This window comes from Salvelinus sp. IW2-2015, linkage group LG8 (assembly GCF_002910315.2).
Source record: "Salvelinus sp. IW2-2015 linkage group LG8, ASM291031v2, whole genome shotgun sequence".
NCBI lineage: Eukaryota > Metazoa > Chordata > Actinopteri > Salmoniformes > Salmonidae > Salvelinus > Salvelinus sp. IW2-2015.
The window spans coordinates 22,064,213-22,083,716 of NC_036848.1; the positions used below are offsets into that span (position 1 = coordinate 22,064,213).

Genomic DNA, 19,504 nt, shown 5'->3' on the forward strand with positions numbered 1-19,504 from the left:
AGTGAAAATGCTGCCCCCTATATCAAAGAAGTTAACGGGGCACCAGAATTTGAATCTGGGACCTCTTGATCTGCAGTCATTTTACATGAGCAACCAGAGAGGGAAAAAATGTAATAAACGCTAGACCACCATTACGCCACACACAGCGACGTGTACAAAGCTCTCCCTTGCCCTCCATTTGGCAAATCAATACGGAAGTGGTCAGATGGCGCCGATATTAAGCTACAAACAGGCAAAGCATCAATATAGGACTAAGATGGAATCGTACTACACCGGCTCCGACGCTTGTCGAATGTGGCAGGCCTTGCAAACTATTACAGAATACAAAGGGAAGCACAGCCGAGAGCTGCCCAGTGGCACGAGCCTACCAGACGAGCTAAATTACTTCAAAGCTCGCTTCAAGGCAAGCAACACAAGCATGCATGAGCGGATCAGCTGCTACAGACGACTGTGATCACACTCTCCGTAGCCAATATGAGTAAGACCTTTAAACAGGTCAACATTCACAAGGCTGCAGGGCCAGACGGATTACCAGGATGTGTACTCCAAGCATGCGCTGACCAACTGGCAAGTGTTTTCAATTACATTTTCAACATCTCCCTGATCGAGTCTGTAATACCAACATGTTTCAAGCAGACCACCCGTGTTCTTGGGCACAGGGACTTCGGTAACCTGCCTAAATGACTACTGACGCGTAGCACTCACATCTGTAGTCATGAATTGCTTTGAAAGACTGGTCATGGGTCACATCAACACCATTATCCCAGAAACCCTAGACTCACTCCAATTTGCATACTGCTGCAACAGATTATGCAATCTTTATTGCACTCCACACCTGGACAAAAGGAACACCTATGTGAGAATGCTGWMKARMSWKTYSWGRTSAYRYRTSAYCWSRAMWSKYTMKWCAGCATTCTCACATAGGTGTTCCTTTTGTCCAGGTGTGGAGTGCAATAAAGATTGCATAATCTGTTGCAGCAGTATGCAAATTGGAGTGAGTCTAGGGTTTCTGGTTTCATGACTAAGCTTAGGACCCTGGGACCAAACACTTCCCTCTGCAACTGGATCTTGGGCTTACTGACAGGCTGCCCCCAGGTGGTAAGGGTAGGTAACACATCTGCCACGCTGATCCTCTACACAGGGTACCCTGAAGGGTGCGTCATCAGTCCCCTCCTGTACTCCCGGTTTACTGATTCTCATCAACGAGGCTGGAGCTGGTTGAGAGCGTCAAGTTCCTTGGTGTCCACAAACTATCATGGTTCAAACACACCAAGACAGTTGTGAAGAGGGCACAACACCACCTATTCCCCCTCAGGAGACAGCAAGGGGTACTGGAGCACCAAGTCTAGGTACAAAAGGCTTTTTAACAGCTTCTACCCCCAAGCCATGAGACTCCTGAACAGCAAATCAAATGGCTACCCGGACTGTTAACATTGTCCCCCCTCCCATTTTACACTGCTGCTATACTTTATCCATGCAGTCACTTCCTCTACATTACCTCAACCAGTTCCCCCACACTGACTGTACCCCCCCCTGTATATAGCCCAGTCCTTCTCAAATAGCGGGGCGCGCCCCCCTGGGGGGGCTCGGAGCGATGCCAGGGGGGGCGCGTGTGCGTGTGACCCCGGGGAACATGCTTTTTTTGCACCGAACAAGAGCACACAGCACAGAGCAGGAGATATGAAGTGCAGATAACAAACCCTTAAGAGACACCATGGAAAAATATTTAACAGGGATGAAAAGAAAGGCGGAGAGAGACGGAGATAATGAGACAAACGTAAGTCTCACGAAAGCTAAGACGAGGAAATATGACGACGCGTATGTAGCGCTTGGCTTGACTGTGACTACGTGGTTGAGAGGAGAAAAGACCGGTATGTTTACTGTGTCTAAAAAATGTTGGCAGCGGACAGCATGAAGCCAAATAAATGAAGGCGTCACTTAAAGACATTACACCCCAATCACGCTGATAAGCCGCTTGAGTTCTTTCAGCGAAAACGTGCCGAATATGGCCAACAATCGTCCCGCTTTGCAAAACGTTCTCATTGTAGCCATTAATCCTGACTTCCTCATTTTGATTTTAAAAAAAATCAGCACAAATTGTTTTATTCATTTTTGTTTTATAAGTTAGTGTTTCATATATTGTGCTCCTGAGTTAATGTTGCTGATCAATTTGAATTTATTATTATTTATTGATTATATTTTATTGTTCAGTATCTAATGGTCAAAAAAAAATTACAGTTTAAGGCTTGAATTTTTTTTTTCAGGCAAAGTGATGCACTTTGTCTTTTCTGATACAGACTAAAAAACAATGTTAAAGTTTTCTTTGTAAGTTGATCTATATTTCTTTTTTTTGTTTTCTTTAATGTTAATAAGGATACAATGTTATGCAGAGGTGTACCTATAACACTTTTATAGAACAAATTATACCTATTTACAGTAGCGGCGGAGAGTTGGGGGGGGCGCGAAATGTTAACTTCCTAGGGGGGGGGGGGGCGTAACAGAAAATAATTGAGAAGCACTGATATAGCCTCACTTTATATTGCTACTTTATTTAAAATACTTAACCTGCATTATTGGTTTAGAGCTTGCAAATAAGCATTGTAGTCAGTGTTAGTAAAACGTTTACTGGAGACAGGAGATCAAGTAGAGACATAGGACGAGGTGGATAATTATATAATAAGGCCGTTTATTTAGATGCAAAGATATCTTAGTAAATCGCGCAGCATGGATCCTTCTGTCTGACTCGTATGGAATCGTCGGAGTGGCCTCTAAAACAGTTGATACAGATTATATAGGCAACAAGCAAAGTAGGTTGATCTGGTAGTCTGGCCTTCCGATTGGTCGATCTGGATCGTGGGTAGTCCAGTTCGGCCTGATGTCGACGTTTCCATTGGCCCTTCCCACAGTTCTTTGTCTTAAAGTCTCATCCTTGAGCAGAATGCATGTGCGTCTGTTTTAACAGGGGCCTATTCATGGGGGAGGGTTGAGTGTGTGGGTCTGTGGTTACTTAATAGGGTACATAGTGTGGGGGTATAGTGGGGAATGGGTGCATGTGGTGCCAAGTATGTTGAGAAGTGGTTAAAACAAGTTACCAGTATCTTATACAATTTCTTACATCAGCGCATGTGACAAATTGATTAACTTGGAACCAAAATAATATATTGGTAAGTCACCTTGTCTATTCCCCCAGATTCAAAAATGCAAATTAACAGCAATACATGAACGAGTACAAATCTCTGCAAGTCATCTCTAGCGGTCACCTTTCTTAAAAGCGAGTGTTGAATAAAAAAATATTGCACAAGAGTTCAAAGAACCTAATGTAATAAATTTTAAGTTAATCCAAAGGTTTACATTTGACTCAATTCGGCTGTCTCTTCCAGATCATGGAATTTCTATTCTTATTGTAGCCACATTAGCATTTTGGGGAGGGGAGCGGGGAATGCAAGTGAATATTGTTAAGTCATATTCTGCAGTTATCACATCACGCCAGGGTAAACCTACATGACAGAGCACTTCCTTGAAGTGTTTCTAAAATCCCCTATGGGAAAATGGTGGAAAAACATTTGGAACCAATTCCTTGTTTAACTGCAAGGTTATATGGGTATTAAGACTGATGTGGTACTCCATAGCCCATTCACGTTGCAGGTAGAGCTGCTATCGCGCCATTTTCTCTCGCATGTTCAGCCTCTTGATAAGACTGATTTAATTTGAGATTTTCCCCCCCAAATGTGTATTAACTTGGTTTAGGCATTTGGCAATGTGAAACAAATCAGACCAAATGGACAATTATTATTTTACAATCCAAATGATTCTATATCTCAACTGTATGAAGACACCTGAAATGTAACAGAGCATTGCAGGTGTGATTACAGAGTACATTGAAAATATTAGGCTTTGAGCTCCAACATGCATGTAATAAAACAATTGAAATAGGGAGTAATAAAGGGTCTTGGCAGGAATGGAATTTATTTACAAGATATTTTACAGCACAGATGCCTTGATTGACAAGTGAACTCCCAACCAGACACCGTTGATTGAGGCAAGCGGCAAAACAAATAAAATAAGGCAGCGTTCTGCGGAATGTTGAACCAAACTAGACTTAAGCGTCCAACTTTGGCTAGAATACCATTGAGCAGAATAAATGTGCAAAAAAAAACTAAACCAGAGCCCATATAAAATATCAAGTAAACAGAAAACCAAGACACCTAGTCTGGGAAAGATTTGTCAGGAAATATTCACAAGCATGTCTATTAGTTTGACGGGGGAAAAAACAAGCTGAAGTTTAATTACAAGAATGCAGACTGAAAGATGCATCTGTACAGCTTTTTAACAGTTAAAAACCACTGAACACATTTGTCTAGTGAGAAAAGACTGACAAGAGATGATATTGCTTGATTAACTACATTAAAGCTCAGGGTTGCATCAAGCATAAAAGACAATCCTACAGGATTGTACATGTAAAAATTACATAAAAGCTCACTAAATTGTGTCCAAAGCTGCAAAAGACTGCTGCCATGGTTCAGTTAAGACATTTTTGGCAAGATGTCTCATGTAGTTAAAAAAAATATGTGCATGAAAGAAATATAGATTAAACCAGTTCTCAGCATTGGCGAGCAAAGGAAAAAAATCAATTCAATGACAACTTCTCTGGGGGCTCGATGAGAGAGACCTCTTGGTACCTGGACAACGAGAAACACAATATGTTAGAAAAACCAACACTAATCAGTCATGTTCAATCTAATAGAAATTGCTAAAATTAACATATTAAGTAGTTCACCCCAAAAAGACAATGGCCAAGCGTGTAAGCTTATTGGACATTTTATACTGAACAAAAATATAAAAACGCAACATGTAGTGTTGATCCCATGTATCATGAGCTGAAATAAGAGCCGAGAAATGTTCGATGCACAAAAACGTATTTCTCTCAAATTTGTTAACATTCCTGTTAGTAAGCATTTCTCATTTGACAAAATAATCTATCCACCTGACAGGTGGGGCATATCAAGAACCGGATTAAACAGCATGATCATTACACAGGTGCACCTTGTGCTGGAACAAAAGGTGACTAAAATGTGCAGTCACAACGCAATGCCAGAAACAACTCAAGTTTAGGGAGGGTGCAATTGGCATGCCGACTGCCCACCAGAGCCATTGCCAGAGAACTGAATGTTCATTTCTCTACCGTAAGCCACCTCCAACATAATTTCGTCAGTACAGCCAATAGGCCTCACAACCGCAGACCACGTGTAAGTAGACCAGCCCAGAACCTTTACATCCAACTTCTTCACCTGTGGCATTTTCTGAGACCAGCCACCAAGGCAGCTGATGAAACTGATGAGTATTTATCTGTAATAAACTATTGAGGGGAAAACTAATTCCAATTGGCTGGGCCTAGCTCCCCAATGGGTGGAATCGTTGCGCCCCTGCCCAGTTATGTGAAAGCCATGATTTAGTCCACAATTTGTATTTCAATTGACTGATTTCCTTATATGAACTGTAACTCAGTAAAGTTGTTAATTGTTGCATTTATATTTTTGTTCAGTATTGATTAGCATCAAATGAATTAGATACTAATGGGTTGTTACAATTAGCAAAATATGCCAACATGGCAAATTTGGTATATACAGTGGATTAGTGACCACTAGTGAGTCATGAACAACTTTCAGATAAAGTTGAAATCATTCTGTAGGGTTCACTTACTTTGCACCCTTGTACTTCTCCCGCACTGACTGCTGTGCATGCGTAGCAGTGTTGAGATACATTTGGTACAGATCCTCTATGCAAGGCATCAGGTCTTCTAAAGAGTAGCCAGTCACCTCTGCCAGAGACTTTGACTAATAAAAAAAAGAGAAACCGAGTCAGGAAAAGGAATAAAAAAAAGGCACTGCAAATGTATTTGTTTTAGGGCAAAGACAAGTCGTCATTTGAGTTTGGGAGAAACTGTTGATCAATTGAAAACTTTCATTCCACACAGGCTAGCGGTCTCTTCAGGGTATGACAATCTCACACTACAGCAGTGTAAGGAAAATGTAGGTTTAACTGTTAAAAAATTCAAATGCAATCGAGACTGCGTGTCAGGGAGGCTGAGGATCAAAAACACACGGGCAGCAGGGGGGGGATTAGAGATTGTGTATTCCCATGTTGCCAGTAAGCAAACCTGTCAACAGGGTATAGCCTACTTATCAAACAATTAACTTTAAAAAAGCAGACTTAATAATGGCACTGACTTTAGTGACAGTTGGAAAGGCCAAGGAAACTCCTACCCTGCTGGAACACTTACTGTGGCATTGCAAACTTACCCATGAGCCTCCTGTTACTGTGTGGTTTGCCAAAACTAAGGCGGCAGCAGAAGTCTGAGAAGGGAAGTATTTCAGGAATGGGTCCGAGTCAACTAGGCTGAGCTCCCCTAGGAACTAAGACAAACAGAACAATAAAACCACAATTTCAACTTAAATTACAAGCTGTGACCACCACAATGTGTGCTCTACTCACCATTGACAAGCTCTCCACCTTGCTGCTGACTGGCTGGGTGAGAAAGTACTGTGTAAGAAACTGGTTGATGGTGGGAGAGGCAAGATCAAAGGAGAGCACTTTCAACACCAGATGCTCCATTCGCAACACTTGCTTCTTCGTGTATGTGTCATCCGTGATGTAAACAAACTCTGCAACCTCCGGGGGATAGATCTCTTCAAATTTCCTGCAATAATGAAAACCAGTGTCCGACGTTGGTGCCAATCTTTTCCATTCATTTGGGACAGAGGCCTAATACATAAAGTAAGCGCTACACAGACAGCAAAGACTCAGTTCACTCTGCACACTTTTGAGACACACAAACTCCCTTTAAGAATGCTGTGGAGGAGTCTACAACACTTACGAAGCCAACAGCATTGCAGCGGTCCCAACCAACTGCAGCTTCCCCCGCAGGACTGACATGGAAGACAGGAAACGGTCGATGTAGTTCACGGCAAGGTATAGCGTCTCGTTCTGGAGTTTGTACTCCTCTCCAACCTCCACCAGCCAGTCAACGAGGATGGCCCGCATGCTGTTGGTGATGTCTGGCTGCTTTTTCATGTAGCCTGCTTTTGGTCTGGACTTAACCTAAGGACAAGAGTCCAAAGACAAGGAGTTTCCACAATACTCTAGTTACGGTTCAGTTATTTGTGTGACAATTGAATAATGAACACACGCCAGTTTGCTCACCTCCATTTCTCTAAGATACGTGTGTATTTCTGAAGCATACTCCGTTGCCACGTTCACTGGCTTCTCGTCGCCTTCAATAACCGACATATCCATGGGAGAATCTGTATATAAAGATTATTGGAAAATGTTTGACTTTCTAATCCATATGGAGACATTATGTTCATAGAGTTTTAAAAGGGTAAATAAATTAGGGGATATAAAAAGTCTGGTTGGATTACTCACCATCAAAACTAACATTCATGTTAGATACACATGTTGCTGGTATATCAAGAGAGGAGAGAGGCTGCCTGAGAAGGGTAACTGTTGGGTTCCGTGTCAGGGGTGGAATCCCTGTGGAGGGCTTGGCCTTGAGGGACACCTGTTTCTTGGAGCAGGCACCATCAGGCTCATCCACATGAATCTGGAAAGCTGGCTGCTTGCTGCCCAGCTTCTCTGCATAACTTTTAGGTACTTCATTTTCACAGGATAGCACCTGAAATGAGGGCAGATCATTTCAAAGAGAAGACAATTATTTCCATGCTCATGGTTACTAAAGTGAAATTAATACATTTTATAATGGAAAGAATTGTTTGAGAATGCAAATTGCCCATCCCAATGAGCAGAAGAGGAGATTGACAGTATAAAATGGCGGACTAACGTTACTTGGAAGTGAACCTACCCAACATTTCTAGACACAAATATTCAGTAAAATTCAAAGTGACCTGCTTGGTAGTGAAAATATCACCTTTAAAAAAAAGTGTTTCCCTAAATGTAGCAAATTAGCTAGCCACCCGGCTCAATCTGCATGCTACTGCTATGTTAGCTAGCTAGTCTACAAATCTGTAAGTATATGGTGTTGGCTGGCTAGTGGCTAGTTAGCAAGTTTCCAACCTGTTTTGTGCCGCGCAGAGTTTGAGGTTTGCTGCGTTTGTTGTTTTGCAAGGCTCCCAGGACAGTTCTCTGTGGCGCTTTTGGGACAATGTTCTCCACACGGTTTTTGATTGTACCCCTCAGTCCGGACAGCATATTTTCTTGGTTTTGGTATTCTGGCAGTGGAACATCAACTGAGCTTCCTTGTCCTTGGGTTGATCCTGACATGTTAGCCTCCGTTCCTGGCTCACTGACGTCAAACAAGTCACTGTAGAAACGTGCAATTTGTTACAGAAAATTAAACAGAACTTTGATGGTAAATTAAATATAAACTGTACTTACAAACGAGCTTAGAACTAGAGGCTAGGTTAGCTAGTTATCGCACAAGTCTCGTGTTGAGACGGCAACGTACCGTTAGCAAAAGTCGGCGCTGCAAATTTAAAACCTTATCTGGACCGTTGACGCAACAAAATCCTCTACATGAAACCACAACATTAGCTGGCCATACTGTTCGACAAAATATTATAACTGCTAACTAGACAAAGTTCCTTGTTTCTCAGAACATGCAGCTAGATATATGTTGCTTTTTCTCAATTCAAGTAGCCCGCGACCATTGAAACGGCCAATCAGAGCCGAATGTGAAAGTACGTCACGAAGCTACGGCGGCTGATATAACTCAGATTCCCTGTGTCCGCGAATGCCGCGAATGCACAGCCGTTGAGATTTCGTTGTACACTTTTGTCAGGCGGGACAACCGGAAAATGAATACTCAAAGGTCGATTTTTTATCATTGTAATTCATATAATATCGTATAAATAATTATGATCTCTCTGAGAGCATCTCAAAGTATTGTTACACTCACTTATGTTATACAGAGTAGACAACCCCCATGACAAATAAACCACAAATGATTGAACATTTGATATATTTAAATACTCTATTTGATATATTTTTTATTTTAACCTTTATTTAAACAGGGAGTTACCATTGAGACCATGGCCTCTTTCACAATAAAGCCTGCCTATACAGTTCATAAGACAAAATCAAATCAAAATTATATACTAAATTTAAAACAAACTAAAATACAGCACAACACAAATGTTAAAGAAAAACGGTTACATTCCTCAGTAAGAAGTTCCCAAATCAATATTTTAAATTGCGGAGCGGAACCAGAATATCCAATTGTAATGTATTTTGTAGTTGGTTCCAGCAACGATGCACATTATAACTAAAAGTGGATTTACCAAGTTCTGGGGAGACCAGAGAAATCGCAACAGTTTTGTATCTAATGTTTTTATACTTTAACAACAAAGTTTGGTAAGTTTGAAGCTTATGTAGTAGAGCTTTGTAAACAAAAAGGCAGTAATTAAGTGATCTACGGGACTTTATTGAGGACCAGCCAACCTTTTGATCCAGGATGCAGTGGTGAGTATTAAAAATGCTACCTTTGATAAAACGAATGGTTCTATAATAGACGGAATCCAAAGGTTTAAGAGTAGTGGCTGCTGCAATCTGGTAAATGCTGTCACCATAGTCAAGAACTGTCAGGAATGTTGACTGTACAATCTGCTTCCTGCTATTTAGTGAGAGGCAAGATCCATTTCTAAAAAATAAGCCAGCCCACTTTAAATTGTAGCTAGCTCATCTGTACGTTTTTTAAACATGACATTTTTGTCAATGCAAATGCCCAAATATTTATAGGCGAGGAGCCGATCAATGGGAGAACCAACCATGAATAAACACGTAGTCCATCTTAATTTTGGGGTGAGAATTAGAGAACATGTATTTAGTCTTGCCCGCATTAAGTACACGTTTTAAACCAAACAGGGCTTTCTGTAAGGTAACAAGGTCAAATTGCAGCTCTAACAGCCTGTTCAACAGTTGGGTCTTTGGAATAAATAACAGTGTTGTCTGCATACAGATGAATATTACAAGTTAACAGATAGACCAATATTATTTATATAAATAGTAAAGACAACAGGTCTCAATACCGACCCCTGCGGTACACATACTTGAATGGAAATATAACTTGTCAAACATTAACAATTATATTTTCATGTGTAAACCTATAAAAGAGAACATACAACAGAAGATATAGCTAGGCCAACAGAATAGGCCTTTACACATCTAGATGTTGTTGACAATTGATATAAATAATTCATATTATGTAACATAATTGATTCTAGTATCTTACAAAAAACAAACAAAGCTGAAAAATAAACTCTATACAAAACAAAACAAAAGCTATTACAAATGAAGTGTCAAAGTTTGTATCCTCATTGAAGAAATTCATTAAAGAATCCAAATCGTAGTTATCCAAAATTTCCAGCAGCAATGACACCTTTGGTCTTGACATTCTGTCCTTTGAATTTGTCGATGAAGAGGTCAGTTATCATACCTGGGGAAACGGAAACAAACACACACGTTACTGTGATTGCAGTTTTGCATAACCATATTGTCACATTCATTATGCACCCAAGAGATGTAGGATCCCTGGCAAGCTAGGCTACTGTGATGGGTGATTTACTATTTGAGTGAAACGATAATGTTACAGCAATAACTGTAACTAAAGTCTTTCAAGGTGAGTTGGTTGCTTCTTGTATTCCTCTAGCAGATAGGCAGACTCGTCATAGAATGAGTCTTTGCAGATCCTCTCAAGCTCTGTCAGGTTGGATGGGGAGCGTCGCTGCACAGCTATTTTCAGGTTTCTCCAGAGATGTTTGATCGGGTTCAAGTCCAGGCTCTGGCTGGGCCACTCAAGGACATTCAGAGACTTGTCCCGAAGCCACTCCTGCATTGTCTTGGCTGTGTGCTTAGGGTTGTTGTCCTGTTGGAAGACGAACATTCACCCCTGTCTGAGGTCCTGAGCGCTCTGGAGCAGGTTTTCATCAAGGATCTCTGTACTTTGCTCAGTTCATCATTCCCTCTATCCTGACTAGTCTCCCAGTCCCTGCCGCCACTCTACCATAAATGTCTGATTGATGGAGTGCTGCAGAGATGGTTGTCCTTCTGGAAGGTTCTCCTATCTCCACAGAGGAACTCTGTCCGAGTTCTTGGGCACCTCCTTGACTAAAGCCCTTCTCCCCTGATTGCTCAGTTTGCCCAGGCGGCCAGCTCTAGGAAGAGTCGTGGTGGTTCCAAACTTCTTCCATGATGGAGGCCACTGTGTTCTTGGGGACCTTCAATGCTGCAGAAATGTTTTGGTACCCTTCCCCAGATCTGTGCATCAACACATTCCTGTCTCGGCGCTCTATGGACAATTCCTTCGACCTCATAGCTTGGTTTTTGCTCTGACATGCACTGTCAACCTTATATAGACAGGTGTGTGCCTTTCCAAATCATGTCCAATCAATTTAATTTACCACAGGTGGACACCAATAAAGTTGGTATTCACCAACAATGGTTTACTCTCCTCAGCCGAATCCAAAGTCGGGGCTTCAGGCTGCACCGGATTGATGTCATCCGATTCACACACTGAAAACCGGAATGAGCCTCACTCGGTTGGGATGACACCCCTATCAACTTCGACCACTTTCCTCTCAGTCAACTCCCAATGGAGTTGAACCCAACTGGAGACAATAGTCACAAGAACAGGCTCGAGCCAAGGCTTCCTGAGCGTGTTTCCACTCCATACAACAGGACAGCACTCGTGAGTATCTTTTCATTTTCATTGTGAAACCACATACCCTAGGGCAAGATAGGAGGTTCAAACTCGGCTGGTTAGCCTTTTTGAACTTACTCTTACAATTGGCGATCTTACTCACGCAAGGAAGCACTGGCTACACAAGTAGAGCAGAAAGTAGGTCGCTTTTAGCAAACACAAAAACCGATGCCAAGACCCAAAACTCGCAACACATATGGGGACGAATATTCTCTGCTCACTAACAGACACCTAGGTCGGAGGCGAATCTCTGAGCCTTTGTGTGCTTGAAAAGTTTATATATATATTGCGTGAAACGTTCTTCCTTCAGGCGAGCTGAAGAGCAAATAATTTAGAAAATGGATGACAGGCCCGGTATTATAGCCAGTAAGGCAGGGCTTCTGAGGGCAGGCTCGGCATTCGTTGGACGTTATTTTAGTTTGCTTCAGGTGAATAGGATTGGGCGTTGACTCCCCATAGTATGTTATACCGAGTGACCGACTAAAATGGAACCTTCCATTACATAAAAATCCACAAGTCGTCACATAGCCGTATCAATAGCAGATCTCTCATGCAAAGAAACGTTCAAACCTCTCTCTCGGGTTCAATACACAACATAAAAAATACAGAGTTGAGGCAATTTCTTTCACCTGTAGTAGCAGATTGCAAATGGCCGTCTGCACTTCCAGGGTGAGGTTGTAGCTGGCGTCATCCTGACACAGGGTGTACTTGTCGTTGACGCTGAACATGGGCATGGCAGAGATGGCCGTACTGGACTGGGAGGTCTGCTGGTACTTCACACGGCCCTGAAGGACTTTCATCTGCAGTTGGTCTAGCTCTGCCCTGAGGGTGACATGTGCTGTGTGTTCATACTGGGAAAAATAACAGACAGTAGGCAGGTTTCTATTGACCAAGGTTTATTTGACAAAAGCAATGTTGCAACAAAAAAACATTGCGACGTGTGATGGAAACGGCAGGTATAGGAGACATTTTCTAATGATCAACAACATTTTTATCCTTTTGACAGGGGTGGATTTTTCTTTTGTCTAACATCCTTTATTGCGACAAATGATGATGGAAACTGTTTTTTGAATAAATGATTGCCGAATACTTTTGAAGGTACACAGGACAGGGCACGTGAATTCGTTACATAACTATAAGGTATAACATTAAAGTCTATGGCTCCACATTTAATTCTAAATGCCTACTGCTTGCAAGTATATATTTTTGAACTATTAAAAACAATGTTTCTTTGCAGGACAAGGATTGTCCTGGCGTTCAAGAATGCTTGAACTGCTTCGCCTTATTCTTCTGATTGGCTGGCAAGTTGCACCATCCAATTATTTCAGATCGACAGAAGTGCAAATGTCACCATGGTACGGCCCATGGCAATACGTTGGCACACGAGCATTATTGCATTCTATCCATGCTGGCTTTTGCAGGCTACCTGAGACATGAAACATATAGGTGGGCAGGCATACAGGCTGTCACTAATTTATTAATGTGCAATTTGCCTAAATGGGTGATGGAAACACTTCAACCACTACTGTTTTATTCAACACTGTAGATTTTTGCAAAATAGCTTTTTTTGTGTGTTACGTCATTACGTACAGCGGTTTTTTATCGACATAAACGCACTCTGACGGTGCCACGTTGAAAGTCAGAGTTCTTCATTTACGGGCCATTCTACTGCCTATGTTTGTCTATGGAGATTCCATGTCTGTGTTCTCGATTTTATCCACCTGTCAGCAACGGGTGTGCCTGAAATCCAGTAATTTGAAGGGGTGTCCACATACTTTTGTATATATAGCGTAGCTACTATCTGTCCTCATTAAGTTAACTACCTCTAATGTTTGCAAAATACAGGACTCCTATCTTTGTTTTGTGCTAAACTACCACTTTGGCTGTTGAATTAGCCTTGCCAACACTGAGTTTTGCTTACAAAGTTCCATTCATATCTATTGCAAGTGCAGGTTTGCAACTGTCCACAAGTGTACCTGAGAGCTGACACTTTGTTCTTTGACACATACATATTGTTATTTCAAGTCGCTCACAACATTGACATCACTTGTTTTTCTCTCTAGTGGTTATTCTTTTTGTACAGCTGGTGCACAAAACCCTCTCTTTTCTTTTGTTGATAGCTCACCTGTGTACGTCAGTGGCGTGCCGTGGGCCTGGGGCCTAGGCCTTCAGTGAGGTACTACACAGTCCCACCCGAATTAATCCACCTCTTATTATCATCAATTATGCCATGGCTCTAGACACTATACATTTAGACAGAAACGCAGTATAACCAGGCGTTGCGTCACCTTGAAATTGACAAATTGAAATTTTTGGGTAAACAGTGTTTAACAGACAACTCAAGTTTGCAAAGCCAGTGTGGCTCCAAACACCAAATCGATCACTTGCAAATAATAGGCATTCCCAGCAGTACAGTTTGCAGTGCTTCTCGGAGCCTTTGAGCCATTGACAGCGCTCGTAGTTGAAACTTTGAAAGTGGCGAGCGAACGAACCCCTTTCCCGCCTGTGACAGGCTTTGTGGCGTCGGGCGACCTCTCCTTACAATGTCTAACTTTTCTTGAAAAGTTCGTCTTGAGAATGGCGTTATAATTATATCCTCGACGAAATCGATATCTTCTCCTCCTTCCGCCATTGTGGGTTCAAAAAACAGCTTAGTAGAGTTTCCTAGATCTGCATAGACCTGCCCATAGGACCTGCCTCTCAATATTGGTAATCCAATCAAAAGACGTGGACGCCCTACGCCTGCTAGCTGGCTCCTGTGTAACACTGGAGCCAGCCAGCAGGCGTACAATAGCCAACTCTAAAGCTGATTGGTTGACACAAAATTTTAATTTCCATTCACTTTAAGCTACAAGCGCCCGCACTGTTGATTCTGAAGGCCTGAGAGCAGATTTTAGACCCCTGGCAACACATGATGGCTGAATATGATTGGATAAAAGATCTAACATAAAGACCAGCCCTCCAAATCTCAACCTGGGGCTGGAAGCAGTGCAACCAAGAGGAAAGCTATGAAATGAAGAGTATAACTCTTACTCTGGGGAATAATTTAATACATATTTGTGGGAAAATATATTTAAAAAAAATTTATATTCTGATGATGTTTAGGCCAGCAGAGAAGGCCTTGCAGGCCCTGACGGCCCAACACTGGTGTACGTGGCTGTCAGAACCTCATCATAAGACTCCTTCCCAACACAGCCACCATGAATAGAGGTGACCCTCTCCGACAACACCTGGTAGACAAGTTAGTATCACAAAGACATAGATTTCAACAATATGCTTTCAACGTTAGGATAGAAAGTTTGTTATTTCTCAGACTTCTACAACAAACAAACAAAAATTCCTATCAACCTTGAATGGCAATAAAGTGTTTATTTTTCCCCTGAATTTCAAATGATATGCCAAGTGCCAGTAGGGTATAGGGTATATAGCGTGTCCAATCAGAAACGCATATTTTGACCAATGGGTGAAATAGTATGTTAATTGTGTAGATACTCTTCTAAGAAAAGCAATGTTCCAAACCACATCTCTATCATAATCTGTTCAAAAGTTATTGTTTTTTTTACATTTGTAGGGTGGCCAGATTTAAGGTCCTTGTGGACTATAACTATACAAAAATAATAATGCTCTAATTCAAGGAGAATGATAATGAGAGCTATCATTTGGATCACTTTCAGAGCTATTTTTTTCCCTGTCCCTCAGATTATAAAACATTAGGCAGGTTTCCTGTGCCGGTCCTGGCTGTTCTGTCGCCCTAGTCTCGACAAAAAGACGTCTATGATTGGTTCAGATTTGGTCCGGACTTGATTTCAACATCCAGTGACATCAAGTTTTGGTCTGATCCGGGCCAAATCTGAATCAACCGTAGACGTCTATGCACCAACAAAAAAAAATCCAGTCCTGACAGGACCAAAAAAGGATATCCAAAAGTTGCAGGCGTCGGTCCGTGCTTACTGAAGTATAGCCCATAGGCGGAAATCCCAGGGGGGACGGGGATTTGTCCCCCCCAATATATCACTGTAAACATAACTATGTAATTTCAATAATATTAATAATACGCAATGAAAGCACTTGTGCTGCATGATAAGACAAACTTAATAGCGCGTTTTTAAATTTCACAAGATTGCGACCCCCCGCCCTTTGCCTCACAATGGTTTGATCCACTGCCAGTTCTTTGCTGGCAAGGTAATAGAGGGCTCGTATCTACTGTCCGAAAGGCACTCAATGTACGTAACTGACGTGAGGTAATCCAGTCAATCGCGCCTTAGCAATGTATATATTTTTTTAATGTTGCAGGGTTTTCACACACTAGCTGAATTTGCAGAGCTAGCGCGCAAACTAAAGCAAACATTAACTATCAAGCTAGCTAGTACCTATTCCATTTATGTGGCGTCGTCAAAGATGGAATATTTGCTATCGTCAGTTTATTCCAAGATTAGCATGCAGCTGTAGTGCTTCAAAGTCCCTGTGATAAGGTTAGCGATAAACTGAAGTCCAAACTGAACAGAACTACACTCTCTTATACCATTGTCTTAAATATATTTAATGGTCTCGTTGCAAAAGCGAAATTGTCGCTAGTGAATTTTTTTTTTTTTTCACCTTTAACCAGGTAGCAAAGATTATAGCAAACACCACAGAAATGGAATTGGTGCTCGCTAGCTTTGCAAATTCAGCTATTGTTGGAAGCCTGCCAATATGAAACAAACTATGTTAAAATTTCAAAACGTTGCAGCATGTGTTGTGTAAATGTGTGTGTGCAGCTAGACCGGTCAGCCAGCCAGCCAGGTAGAAAAATGTCAGAAAAAGGTAAAAAGACGGACATCAGAGTATTTTTCAGTACACCAAAACGCAAAGTAAGAATTCTAGTAGCCTAATATCTCAAAGACCAGTTGATAAAATGTTCATAAGAAAGAAGTGAAATGCTAATGGAAATATTTCACAATGATGTCATTAGGCAGAGCAGGCAACAGATGGCACACAGACAGCAGAGCTGGGGACAGATATGCAGGGACAGACTGGCAGAGACAGGGAGTCTCAGGTAAGTTTGTTGAGTCTTTGTTTGGCAACATTATGAAAGGTTCTCAATTTTTTTMATTTGTAAAATAGGGACATAATTGGAAAATGCCATGAATACCCCCACTCTCAATTTAAACTGGTGACTGAACCAATATTTGTTTAAGGCAATGGTATTGCTGTTGTGATTAATTGTGTAGTTTTGGGTACCGGTAGTTAGGAGTACAGCAAACACCTTATTTCTTTTCTAGGAGACAGACTGTGAGTCAGTGAGGGTGGTGAAAGGGAAAGAGCCAAGGAGAGAGACTTCAGAGGACAGTGTCACAGCCACGGCAGGACCAGGTGTCACCCTTGTTGCCAGCAGCACCAGTATAGGGGACAGTGGCACAGCATCGTCCAGTTACCTCAGTGATGACACAAAACCATATCAGCCACACCCACAATTTATAGAACCGCAAACTCTTGCAAACAGAGTGTTGACGTTTCAAGAGAGAGGAACACTGCACTGATAAGGAACACTGCACTGATAAGGAACATTGCTATAACTATTATTAGTAGTAGTATTATAATGATTTAAACAAGTTGGGACAACCCTTCAGTTAACTACTGTACCTAACAATTATCCAGTAGTAGTGATTATGGTCCCTCAATATACATTTAACATATTACAACATAGTCTATGTGTTACAGCACTACTTTTGGTGTCCCCCTCAGGAATTGCTCCTGAGAAAATTTCATGTAATTGTCCCCTCCAAGGTTGATGTCAGATTTTCGCCCCTGGTATAGCCTACAGTGTCGCCTGAAATGGAATTTTAGGAATGCATTGGCTACATTGAATGTTTCCTCTTAGCTACTTTATGTAGCTAACATATTCTTGCTTCACCTATTCGTCTTTGATTTAGAAGATAATGTTGCACAAACAACATGCTGATTTAGGTCCACAATATCACTGGAGTAATCGGGCTGTATTGCTCATTAGGTCCAACTTCCGGGTTGGAGCGAGTGGTCGCATTTCGCACTTCGCTCCGCAGGTAGTATTACTTTTCATTACATTTCATTATAGTACAACGGTTTGATTTGTCTGATCTTAGCAATTTCTTCTTAGCTAGCTACATAGCCGTCTTTGTATCAAAGATAATTGTGTAGTTTAGCGTAGTTTAGCGTAATTATCGTAATTCGTCGTCCTAACGTAGTCAACACTGCTATCTGGCCAGCAGCTAGCCAGCTAGCCAGCTAGCCAACGTCCACCGTCTACCGAATAGCAGCACTGTAGAAACTATTACATTCAACGGAACGACTTGATTAGTGTAGTGTTAGCTAGCTACATAGTTGTCCTTGCTGTCTTCGTATTCGTATCCAAGATAATTGTGTAGTTTAGATTGTCGAGGTTACCTAGCCAGTTACCGAGGCTACCTAGCCAGCTACACTTTCAAACTAAGTCAACAARGCAGCCACTGCTAGCTAGCCTACTTCAGCAGCACTGTATCATTTTAGTCAATAAGATTTCTTGCAACGTAAGTTTAACTTTCTGAACATTCGAGACGTGTAGTCCACTTGTCATTCCAATCTCCTTTGCATTAGCGTAGCCTCTTCTGTAGCCTGTCAACTATGTGTCTGTCTATCCCTCTTCTCTCTCTCTGCACAGACCATACAAACGCTTCACACCGCGTGGCCGCTGCCTGGTGGTCCAGCGCGCACGACCCACGTGGAGTTCCAGGTCTCCGCAGCCTCTGGAACTGCCGATCTGCGGCCAACAAGGCAGAGTTAATCTCAGCCTATGCTTCCCTCACCCTCGACTTCTTGCACTGACGGAAACATGGATTACCACAGATAACACTGCTACTCCTACTGTCTGCTCTCTCCTCGTCTGCCCACGTTTCTCGCACACCCAGAGCTTCTGTGTCAGCGGGGTGGTGGCACTGGGATCCTCATCTCTCCCAAGTGGACATTCTCTCTTTCTCCCCTGACCCATCTGTCTATCGCCTCCTTTGAATTCCATGCGTCACAGTTACCAGCCCTTTCAATAACATCCTTATCATTTATCGCCCCCCAGGTTCCCTTGGAGAGTTCATCAATGAGCTTGACGCCTTGATAAGCTCCTTTCCTGAGAGTGGCTCACCTCTCACAGTTCTGGGTGACTTTAACCTCCCCACGTCTACCTTTGACTCATTCCTCTCTGCCTCCTTCTTTCCACTCCTCTCCTCTTTTGACCTCACCCTCCCCCCCTACTCACAAGGCAGGCAATACGCTTGACCTCATCTTTACTAGATGCTGTTCTTCCACTAATCTCATTGCAACTCCCCTCCAAGTCTCCGACCACTACCTTGTATCCTTTTCCCTCTCGCTCTCATCCAACACTTCCCACACTGCCCCTACTCGGATGGTATCGCGCCGTCCCAACCTCGCTCTCTCTCCCCCGCTACTCTCTCCTCTTCCATCCTATCATCTCTTCCTCTGCTCAAACCTTCTCAACCTATCTCCTGATTCTGCCTCCTCAACCCTCCTCTCCTCCCTTTCTACATCCTTTGACTCTCTATGTCCCCTATCCTCCAGGCCGGCTCGGTCCTCCCCTCCTGCTCCGTGGCTCGACGACTCATTGCGAGCTCCACAGAACAGGGCTCCGGGCAGCCGAGCGGAAATGGAGGAAACTCGCTCCTCGGGACCTGGCATCCTTTCACTCCCTTCCTCTCTTACATTCTCCTCTTCTGTCCTTGCTGCTAAAGCCACTTTCTACCGCTCTAAATTCCAAGCATCTGCCTCTAACCCTAGGAAGCTCTTTGCCAC

At 42.4% G+C, this 19,504-nt stretch overlaps 1 protein-coding gene and 1 long non-coding RNA gene across 2 annotated transcripts; one reads left to right on the forward strand and one right to left on the reverse strand.

Annotated features, from left to right (window-relative positions):
* Positions 1 to 3,947: 3,947 nt before the first annotated feature.
* Positions 3,948 to 8,684, reverse strand: LOC111967595 (cyclin-A2). The gene is made up of 9 exons (XM_023992750.2): positions 8,462 to 8,684; positions 8,071 to 8,317; positions 7,423 to 7,672; positions 7,201 to 7,301; positions 6,875 to 7,098; positions 6,493 to 6,697; positions 6,300 to 6,413; positions 5,701 to 5,834; positions 3,948 to 4,679 (listed from the first exon to the last, which is right to left on the reverse strand). Exons 2-9 carry the CDS (start codon positions 8,275 to 8,277, stop codon positions 4,628 to 4,630), a joined length of 1,287 nt encoding a protein of 428 aa, XP_023848518.1. The 5' UTR covers positions 8,278 to 8,317; positions 8,462 to 8,684; the 3' UTR covers positions 3,948 to 4,627.
* A 7,659-nt stretch (positions 8,685 to 16,343) lies between these two features.
* Positions 16,344 to 17,260, forward strand: LOC139028137 (uncharacterized). The gene is made up of 3 exons (XR_011480324.1): positions 16,344 to 16,560; positions 16,662 to 16,745; positions 16,972 to 17,260. It is a non-coding gene; the product is annotated as an uncharacterized lncRNA (long non-coding RNA).
* Positions 17,261 to 19,504: the final 2,244 nt, after the last annotated feature.